The following is a 12,671-nucleotide window of genomic DNA, read 5'->3' on the forward strand; positions in this document are numbered from 1 at the left end:
ATACAGCGCCTATACAATGCTCTGATTGGTTCAGTCAAGAGTGGAGGCCACTAGTAGTGGTAGTGGTATCACATCGGGCATGACTGGAGAGATCAAAATAGAGAGAGAGAGAGAGAATGAGAGAGAGAGAGAGAGAGAGAGAGAGAGAGAGAGAGAGAGAAAGAGAGAGGAGAGGAAAAAGAGAGCCATAGAAGTTGGTGCCCAAACTTATCTATCAGTTTCACTCATCTTCACAAAAAAGCCGTCTCTCTCTCTGTTTCACTCTTTGGAGTAAATAAAATGCATTACATTTTGTCAAACCAAGAGCTATTCAATCGTCAGTGTCTATCGCAATATTTATATACATTATTATTATTATTATCATCGATGATATAATAATAATCAAGTTTTTTTGTTTGTTTGTTTGTTATGATATATCCTAGTTTGTAATGATATGATATGAATAATACTATCAACATAAAGACAAACAGTCCTAATAATAATAATAACAATACGTCGTGTTTTTCAAATCAAAACGTCGGTTCCCCCGGCGCTGGCCGTACCTTTTCGCCACCGTCACCGTATACACCTACATCTATCCATCATCGAGATATGAGAAGACACTGTACAACTATGACACCTAACCCACACTCATCACCGGTAAGACTGAGAGAGATAATAGTATATGACATATATTTTACACACACAATATAATACACTGGATTTTTTTATAGATAGTATTAGTGACTGTAGGTATTCAATCAAAAAAAAAACAATCTGTTTTTTATTTATATATATATAAAAAAATAAATCTCATAAATAACTAACTGACTAATGTGTCAAATTGCAAATCGTTTTTAATTTTTAATTTTAATTTTTTCCGATATTTCACTAATAAAAATATGATTTTGTTGTTGAGATAAACTCATTGCAAAAATATACAATACATTAATATATTTATATATATATAAATAAACGTTTAGTTGAAAAACTTACACTTTTTTTTGACTGAAAATGAAAATTGTTGACTGAAGTTGAGTTTTTGCCCCTCAAATAGCACTTCACTGCCGAACGATTCCGTAAAATCATTGATGAGATGAATAGTAATAATAATAATAATAATAATAATAATAATAATATCACTACTAATAATACTACTAATAATGATTATTACGATAACATTGTAAATATATATATATATTTATCTTTTAATAATGTATTTTTTTTAGTTGTCAATATATTGTTGTGTCCCATCCATTTTGATTATATTTCACAATTAAAAAAAWTTTTTTTCACACAATTAGATAGTGATAGATAAATATTAGTGCACTATAATTAAATGTAACACTTATTTTGTTTTAATGTCAAACTACACACACACATASACACAATTGTGTTGGTTTTTAAAATGATTTTAAACATGTGTGTCAAACATAAAACATTATTATTATTATATTTATATTAAAAAAAACTTTTCACTTTTGGCTCTAAAAGAAAATGATAGAAAATATATCACTCGTTATTTAATAAGTGTGTTAAAAACAGCACTGGTAGTGCACACACACACACATTCATAGATACATACTGTATACACATTTTTAACACTGGGTTATACCTGAACTGCGTGTCTGGTTGGGTGTGTTGTGTGTGTGTGTATGTATGACTATAATCTATGATTAGAGTGCGAGAGAGAGAGAGTAAAAATATTTTATTTATTAATTGGGGTCTGGGCTCTCTCTCTCTCTCTCTCTCTCTCTCTCTCTCTCTCTCTCTCTCTCTCTCTCTCTCTCTCTCTTTCAGTTCATGTTTTTATAATAAGCCACAAAAAGTGGAATTGCATTATATATGTGGCTCTCTTTAAATAATTAAATGGTATTTTCTAAATAGTATTTTTTTATTCATTCATTTGAAAAGCACACAACCATTGTGTATGTCTGTGATAACAGTGATAACCCAACAATAAACACAAGTACTAACAGTAGTGCCTTATTTGCATAAATGTATAAATGTGTGCCCAATACTAATAATCATCATCAAAGAGATATCCATAACTGATTTATATATATATATATATATATATATATATATATATATATATATATATATATAAATTATTTTTATATAATATAAACATAACTATTCATATTATAAATTATTAATTGCTAACTGCTTTGGGCAACAATAGTGAAACAAAAATCTATTTTCGTATATTATATGATATTGTATAACATTGTGTATCAATACATAGTATACTATCAATAGACAGTATAAGAGAAACTGAATTGAACTGAAAATATATAAATTAGTAAAACATTGTTATATATATATATATTATAATAATATTTTGGAGAATTATTATCATTTTTTTTTAAACAAGAGAGAGAAAAAAAAATTATGAATTAATTAAATGCTTGCATCAAATCAAATACCGTATTAATATATGATTGTGTGCTTATCAGAGCAGAGATTTATATACCGGTGCGCATAGCACACGTACATCCATATAGCTATGAAAATCTATGATATTATATCATATTATTGTACCATATTTTACATATATAGTATATACTTATACTGTATATATAGAGAGAGATTAGTTGATATGCAAGCCATGCACTCATTTAACTCATCGATCAAAGTAGCAATTAATGCAAATTAATAGCTTTAATACATATGATTTTGCTTTTAATCATAATAAGCGGCACTTTTATTAAGCACTACAAACCCATAGACCATAGAGTATCTCTCACTCCATTATATATCTATCACTCTATTACTGGCAATACCTCTGTTTCCAAACTATATATATATATATATATCTAAACTACAGTACCTCACTGTCTGTATTGATGTGTGACTATGATTTTTTGTTGTTGTTAGGGATCCGCCAATATATTTGCCGCCGCGGGTCTCGATGCAGCCACCGTTGAACTACACGACCTGAGCAGCCGAAATCAGGCCAACATTAAGCCAGACATGTCGTCTATGGCATACCATCACCATATGATGCAGAGTCGACAGCATCATTCATCAGAGATGCATGAGTTCCTTACCGCTGATCCCATGTCGTCAGCGCTGGGCTTAGCGGCCCAGGCATCTGATGTCTCCCATCATCCGGGATCGTCATCCAGCGCTCAATTACACGCACCTTCCGCTCTCTATACGGCTCACACACATCACCACAACCCTATGAATGGTGATTATTATTGTTAAATATTATTATTAGTATTATATTTGACTCATTTAACATACAAGTGCTTTTCCATTGTGTCGTTTTTGTTGCCCATTAATTAATATTTATATATACACTATATATATACTGTATATTGATATATTATATATTGAATAAACCATACGTTTTTTTGTGTGTGTGCACTACCATTCCCTTTCTGCCTCCCTTTCCCTCTCCATCACATAATAGTCAATGGTATGATTCCTGGCCTACATCATCATCCGAGTGCATCGCAACTGACTAGTCATCAGATCCAGAATCCGTTTCATCATCACCCGCACCATCATCCACATCATCACAGTTCATTTGTGGCCACATCGCCCCATCACGTGGCCGCCGACCCGTCACTATTAGATGCCGATCCACGAGAGCTCGAGGCCTTTGCTGAAAGGTTTAAACAAAGGCGTATCAAACTTGGCGTCACTCAGGCCGACGTCGGCAAAGCTTTGGCCAATTTGAAGCTTCCGGGCGTCGGCTCACTCTCGCAGAGTACTATATGCCGGTAATTAAATTAATTAATGCTAATTACAACAACAAAAAAATTATATATCATATATAATCAAATTATGATTGTAACAAACATCTAAATTGCTATCCAACCAAAAAACTTACCCAAAAAATAAACAGTTTTGAATCGCTAACACTGTCCCACAACAATATGGTGGCACTGAAACCGATACTACAGGCCTGGCTGGAGGCGGCCGAAGCTCAGGCCCGCAAAAATCGTAACAACGGCCGAGACGGAGATCTTTGTGTACTACCGTCGAGTGATAARAAACGAAAGCGTACGTCGATTGCTGCCCCAGAAAAACGGTCGCTCGAGGCMTACTTCTCTGTACAGCCGCGACCGTCGGGCGAAAAAATTGCGGCCATCGCCGAAAAGTTGGACCTCAAGAAAAACGTGGTCCGCGTCTGGTTTTGCAATCAAAGACAAAAACAAAAACGTATGAAATACTCGGCAGTGAACGGACCGGGAGGTCAAACACAGTAAGCTGTTGTACTGTATGTTTAAGTTAGCAGACAATTACAAAAAAAAWTWWWAAAAAACATAWAATTATTGTAAAATAAAATTATTATTTAAAAAAACAATATAACAAMAATAAMTGCGAAAATAACTGGAATAAAACTCTTAAAAAATAAGGATATAATAGTAATAATAATATTAACACAGTTTTCATTTAATACAGTTTTATGTAATTTTTTATTAAATAATAAATTACATTTATAAATTATTTACGGCATTTTCAACAACAAAAAAATCTAAATTAAACAATGATTGCGATAATAGTGTTGTATTTATATCACATACACACACAAACACATATCATATATACCTGTATATAAATATATAAGTTATATACCAATATATATTTACAGTATATTTACAAAAAAAATAATAAATAAGTGAAACCCGATATAAAATAATGTTTGCCAAACAAGAAAAATAATAAAATAATATAAATACTAATTCAAACTTTTACTTATAAAATAAAAACCAAATATAACCTAACAAACAGATTATTATTATTATTATTATTATTTATTTAAAGATTTTTTGAATTACAAACAAACAGTTATTGTAAATATTTTAGGTTTATAATTGAATTCCTATTAATTAAATTAATTAATTCTCTCTATATATAATGATTATGATTATTATATTATAAATTTAACCCGAATTGTTGTGACAAATAACAAAAAAAAAATATAATATTAATAACAATACCAACAAAAACAAATGTATGATTTGTATGTAATAATGTAATGTACACTATCTTATTATTATTATTATTATGATTATTATTATTATTATTATTATTATTACGATTATTATTATTATTATTGATATGTAATATGTATATAATGTAAGAAAAAAATCTAAATGAAATAATTGATATATAAAAAGGCTCATAACGAACAAAACAAAAATTTTTATTTTGCAATTAGTCATTCAATACTAAGTTATCAATAATGTCATATACTGTATWTGGATGTAGTGGTGGTGCGCTTATGGATGCGATGATAGTTTGTATGGCATTGTATATGCTATACTCTATATGTACTGTATGTGCACCTGCYTATCCATTACCCAAAAACATTATATATATATATATATATTTCGTTGTGTTTTGTACACTATCTAAACGCTATGTTGWTTGAAAGACAAGCGAGAGAGAGAGAGAGAGAGAGAGAGAGAGACCCGGGATCGGTATATGTGCGGCCAAACGCAAGACGCGTGCCGTTAATATCCAGGCAAACAATAGGCCAATGCATTGGATTGCCATTCAATTGGGAGACGCGTGTCATTCAGTYGTCCAACTAATTGAATCAATGCCATGGGTTTTGTGTTTATACATACAATCATTGGATTGACATTTATATGTCTAAATAAAAGACTACTCGGAAATTATAGGCACCGTTATAGCCATCACACACACATACACACAGACATACASATAGATAATGTGCATACACTCAGAGCCGATGCTTTTTAAGTGCAAACCCGACCTTAAAAGGCTCAGGTGCTCAGTTGGCTTTTTAACTGTCAGTGCCAAGCATTCACTCTCACTCTCTCTCTCTCTCTCTCTCCTATCCATCTCCKGTTTCCCCAATTTAATGTCTAACACCATAGGATTTGACTAAACAACAACTAAATTAGTTTTTAACATTGATGTGAACAATCACTTTCATTATTACTTGAATACCATACCATACTATACTATACTATATTATACTATTGAGTGGAAACTTGTACTGTACTATAATATAACTGTACAACTCTTATTGCTTTTATTTATATCCATATAATTGATGATTGATTGCATTCATTCATTCAAACAAATCATAATAATATATAAAAGTTTTGTCTCTTTTATATATATTTGAAAATTTCTACTAAACATACACTCAATATTTGCATTACACTGAATCATAGCATTATAATATTTTAATTCAATTGCAAAATTACTAATTAAATTTTCCACTAATACTACTAATAGTATATGATAATAATAGAAATTATTTTGAGAAAATTTTATTATATATTGATTGATAATATATATATATTTATTATAACAATAAACTTAAAAAATAATTAATTAATTTATAATACAATACATTAATACAAATTGGTTGTCAAAATCTAGAGGCAAAGAAAATTATTTATATACAGTATWTTAGAAAAATAAAACTAAAAACAATAGTGTGTTTTGATATATTAGTGCCAAAAATTGATTGAGAAAAATGGTATCAATTAAAGTGCAGTATTTTTTGTTGTATCTTATTATATGTGTGAGTGAGAGCTCCGACCACTAAATATTGTGGCCAAACATTTAATAAAAAGGAGTGAACTGTTAGCTCTCGTCATTGCCATCATAGCCATCAGTGTGTCATCGTAGTCATCATCATCATCAATGCCATCATCACATGTAATACAGTATTTTATAGTTAGACAATAGAGTTTGAACCGCACCTATGGCTCAGTACAACCACACCCGACAAGTGAATGAGTGGATCACTGGATGAGTTGCTGTATGTATATGTGTGTGTGTGTATGTGTATGACTGGAGAGATGTTACACATGAGAGAGACTGACTGAGTGAGAGAGAGAGAGAGAGAGAGAGAGAGAGAGAGAGAAAATAGAAAAAGTCGGTGGACTGCAAACTCATATAGCAATTGCAATGATAATAGAGTTTATATAAATTTTTATAGTTATATACAATATTTGATGTTTAGACTGAAAGAGAAAATATACATTTAATACATTTTATTTCCCAATATAATCACTATACTATACATTAGGATAGTTATGTATTTAGTTATATAAGGTATATGAGGTATTACTTGATTACATGAGTTAATACTATTTGACAAACAGTGTACAAATATATATATATATATAAATTTATATATACAGTATAAATATATATTTATATATAGAGAGAGACAGAGCTTAAATCAACGCCGAAAGCAATGCAGAGCACAACAGAGCAAAACACTCAACATTTCTATTCAATTATTCAAAAGCATCGCTCGGGTGTCGGGATAGGAATCATTGCCTATCAGTTTCTCTATCATACCGTTCCTCTCTATTTCTCTCTCTCTCTCTCTCTCTCTCTCTCTCTCTCTCTCTCTCTCTCTCTCTCTCTCTCTRAAGCATAGATACTGTACATCTCKGCTGTCGCATCTATCGTATCGCCTCTTCAAGAGGCTTATATATATATATATATAGTATATACTATACTATAGTTACTGTTATGTATCGCTTATATATATATTGTATATATTTACTGTATATCCAATACTTAGTAGTTGGTGTCCCTTTGGGAAGTTCACATCGCATTTGAAAATCACATCAAAAGACATGTTTACATCACAATCGGATCACATATTGTTTCAATCTCTTTCAAACTATAACTAAAACACCATAACTTTATTATATATATATGAAAGCTATATATAAATTTTATAAATGACACACTGGCTTTTGATCCGATAGTATATAAACTTCATATATAATACAGTATAATAATGTATTGGYATAAAATTTGATACCTGTCTTTTTTTTATATGTTGGTGCTCTTTACCAGTGAAAATGTTTTGTATAATATATTTAGGAGATTACAGTGCAATCAAAACGAATTATGAATCCGATTATAACTTATTTTATTTTATTTTTTTTAGTCAAACTTATTGTATATATTTTACTATTATTTATATACTGTATATACTCTTATTTTAAGTATTATTATTATTATTATTATTATTATTATCGATTATGTCAAAGCATCACATTTTGTTTTGAATAAAAAACGTTTATATKCTGTATATATATATATATGATAACTAATATCAGTATTAATATGATACSGTATACAATAAATGCTATATAAAAATTTCAATCATATATAGTATATATGATTGAAATTTTTATATTGTATTATATATTATATACTATTATTTTTTGGCTGAACATTATTTGATTGTAAATGACTTATAAATTTATATGTAGTTATGTAGCAAATTGTCGTACGACTCGTTGCCATCAAAAATATAAGTATATTAGTACTGTATATATACCGTAAAATAAAAAATATATATATATCTAATGAGAGATCATTTATTAACCCAACCAAACAGTTATCTTATTAATGACTTTTATTATTATATGGGCATTATTATATTATATAATTTATATTATACATAACTAATATTTTGCAAATAGCTATAAATTATTAAATTTTATTGACCTTATATTGTCACTATAATTGGATAGTGAATTGATTGGGTGACACAATGTTAATAATATAAAACCTTTTTATCGATATATTTATATATAAAAAAAATTTTATATTCAATAAATGATAAATACAGTGTGTATGTAGTAATTCATTCATTTCAAATAGATATAAAAAAAATAGAAAAATGTGTTTAAATTCTAACAAAAAAAACCTAAATATCATAGAATATAAATAATAATAATAATAATACATATATAATATATTTTAGTATATATATATATGATATAAAATGATGGAAACAATTACTATATCGTGACACCAATGAATTGACTCCCGACTCGACCCGACTCTCTCTCTCTCTCTCTTTATCTCTCTCTCTCTCTCTCTCTCTCTCTCTCTCTCTCTCTCTCTCTCTCTCTCTCTCTCTCTCTCTCTCTCTCTTCCGACTATTATATCGACTGACAAATACTATATTAATATACTGTATACTAATACCTATCAGATGTGTCGATTCTCAGAGACACCAAACAGAAAACATAGGTCAGAACCTTATGATCATTAGGTTTTTTTTATATTTATTTATATCAATGTATTATTTATTAATAATTTATAATTATTTAGTGCTAACACACACACAGTCACTCACTCACTCACTCAATAGCTATTTGTCTAATATTCTCTCTCTCTCTCTCTCTCTCTCTTTCTAAATCATTCACTCGTATCCTATAATTTAGTATTAATGGTATTGTTGTGAAGTCAGTGTTGCTAAACGTCAGACAATATATATATATATTTTTATTTTTGAAAACATATTTGAAATTTTTTAAAAGGATAAGTAGTATTATGTATTTTCAATTTTAAAATGTTTTCCTCCAATAGCTAAGATTTATAATTATATTTTTTTAAAGTTAAAAATAAATACAATGAAATAATATTTAATTAGAATTTATTCAAWAATCATATTTCATATATTGAAAATGTAAGAATATTTTTGTAAGCATTATATTTATTGCTATTAAATAAAAATGTAGTTTTATTTTATATTTTTGTTTTTATATGTACCATACCGTATATACCGTAGTATTGATGTGTGTGTGTGTGTGTGTGTGTGTGTGTGTGATTAACTGGGTTATCATTTCAGAAAAATCAATTGAATACGTTGTGCAATGATAACATCATCAATATAAAACTAATAATGATAAATACGGCACAGTTAGCTAATTTTTTGTTGTTGCTGTTGAAAAAACTCATATTGAATTTTATTTGGTGACGGCGCTTGGTGATTTTATCATATAATAAAGTATACTGGTACTTTTTCTAATAATATGTTTACTATTTGTGTATATATACTGTATAGTATATACTGTATATGATATAACCTATAAATTGTATAATAATTACTGTATGTCTGTGATAAATTGGATTTGTCTCTTTGATACTAAAATGGCATACATTTTGTGTTAGTATATATATATATATATATATATATATATATACAGTACTGTATATATAATTACATCAAATATCAATACCCATTAGTTTGTGTATACAGTAATATATGTAGTATTTCTCTGAAACATTCACATCACATACTGTATATACCGGTACACTATTTACTACTACTACTACTACTACTACTACTACTACTATATGTGTAAATCATAAAACTAAAATCCAATCTCCCAATCAAATTACCAGTAGATTTGTGTTATTGATTTACACGTAAAAATAATAATACTAATAATAATAAAATAAAAATTAACATAATAAACAATTTTAAGTGATTGAGTATTGAAAATTTATTATACAATATTATGTATTTATACATAAAGTATATATATATATATATATATATTAAATGGATTTTAGTATTATTAGTTTAATAATACCATATAAATTAATAGAAATCTATAATATAATTAGTGTATAATAAGTTATTTTTAAATCAGATTTTTTGGTTGTTTGTTAACTAAATAATTATCTTATATATGATTAATTAATTAATTTGAAAAAAGTCGTATAAAAATCATAAAATATTATATATAAAATTATATATAAATTGAATATTTAATAACCCTTTTTGTATACTTCCTACTGTGTAAATACTGTACATGTATTTAAAAATAATATTCACTCATTAATAAATTATAGAGTATTAAAAATGAATAACTAAATAATATTTATCACTAATTTTCAACAAATTTTATGAACTGAATATATTAATATCATATATAACTTATATATATATATATATATATATATATATATATACATATAAAGTCAAATATATATAAAAATTTATATAAATTATAAATTAGTGTAAATAAATTTAATGGTAACCCATAGACTATAAAAATATATTTATTTGTGTTTTAGAGAGAGAGAGAGAGAGAGAGAGAGAGAGAGAGAGAGAGAGAGAGAGAGAGAGAGAATACAATAACGAGTTTTAAAATGTTTGTTCTCAATAGACTCGACAAAATTGATTGAAATTTACTGTTATTTATTTGTATTACATGTAAAACATTGTCAAAAAGTATTGTTTAAAATTTAGAAGCCATTAGTATATATATATATATATATACTCATGTAATTTATACAATGTATTATACAATATAAAAAAATATATATGTTTCGAGATACAAACCATTGATAAATGGTTTTAAATTTAAAGTACTAAACAATAAGTTATATATACTTTATATATATATTGTATAACACAACTGTATTATTATTGAATTGAATGACACGTCTAGTGAAATATCGGGGGAATTACATAACTGCATGACTACATGTGTGCTCTCCTTTTTTTTGGTACAATATGTTTGATATATATATATATATAWATATACTGTATATTAAAAAGCCTACAAATTTTTTTTCTTTATATACAATTTGTTGGAAAGTGCATTATCCAATTGATAATTACACTTTAATATAATTTGATGGTTAATTTGTATTGTATTGTGTTGCCCATTATCAGTTTTATAATTAATAGTTTTTCAAAAACTAAAAACAAAATATTATTATAGTTATTATTTTCTAATCAATACTCCCAATTGCTGGGGATATTTATGGATTAATAAATTAATAAATTTTTTTTTGTTAAACTCAATGATACGGAAAAATACAGTAATATTTTTTTTAAAAAAAATGTTTATTATTAAATATTTCACAATAAATCCTATATTATAACCTAAGTTATATATAGTAATATAGATAKATATATACTGTATTTAATCTGTATATTACTCTTTATAAAATATCTCTTATTTTTCAATACTTTTTTATTTAATAGTGTTTAATATTTCAAATAAATTACATGTATAAAAAAACTAGTAGTATAAAAAACAAAATTATATTGGTAGTTTTTATTACACACTCGATATATAGTATGATATTTTAATTTATTCATTACTATACATTTATTGTATAGTTATTTTATATGATATATTATATAACAACAACAAAAATACAGTATATACAGGTATATATATGTTATATTTATAGTAAATACCGGCTCAAACATGAAAATTTTGATTTTGTTTAATATAATATGAATATATTATGTATAGCAATATATATGATATACTATTTTATTTTTTTTTCATTACTACTAATTTATTATTACTATTATTATAATATTTGCTTATTTTGCATCAATATATTAATATATTTATGATAAATGATTATTTTATTCATAAACCCCATTATTATTATTGATATTATTATGTCTTTATGTCATTGATTTATCCACTGATGACTACTACTACTACTACTACTACTATCTTTTGCATTCAATGACTAAATATAATGAGACACCCATTGAGGCCAAGTATCCCAACTGAATCAACCAACTATCCAACTGTTTCATAGATGCATTATTATTTAAACATTTATATAAAAAAATATCTTTTATAATACCGTAATTATAATCTTAATAAATTAACTGAAAATTACACAAAATTTATGATTGAAAAAAAACTCTCATATTTATGGTTCAACATAACAGACCTATTATCGTGTATTCAAATACATATTTATGATATCAACTATAGTGGTCAACCATTAAGTCTAATATATATAGTAGTAGTAGTAGTAGTAACCAGTTAATGGACTGATTAGGTAGGGACCCATCGGGGGTCGAGGCCTGACATATCAAATGACACATTAGGTTTCAGGTATTCAACAGTCTGTTTAGTAACAACAACGACAATAAAAAT

General features: G+C 27.1%; 1 protein-coding gene across 1 annotated transcript; it reads left to right on the forward strand.

The window, feature by feature from the left end:
- The first annotated feature begins 438 nt into the window (after positions 1–438).
- On the forward strand, positions 439–4,202 carry LOC128954605 (POU domain, class 4, transcription factor 3-like). The gene is made up of 4 exons (XM_054300208.1): positions 439–639; positions 2,860–3,175; positions 3,401–3,713; positions 3,839–4,202. The coding sequence occupies exons 1-4, from the start codon at positions 439–441 to the stop codon at positions 4,200–4,202; spliced, it is 1,194 nt and encodes a 397-aa protein (XP_054156183.1).
- The last annotated feature ends 8,469 nt before the right edge of the window (positions 4,203–12,671 follow it).

The sequence above is a fragment of the Oppia nitens genome, unplaced genomic scaffold, assembly GCF_028296485.1.
Source record: "Oppia nitens isolate AA-2021 unplaced genomic scaffold, nextdenovo-longstitch-racon4-pilon3 scaffold28_pilon_pilon_pilon, whole genome shotgun sequence".
NCBI lineage: Eukaryota > Metazoa > Arthropoda > Arachnida > Sarcoptiformes > Oppiidae > Oppia > Oppia nitens.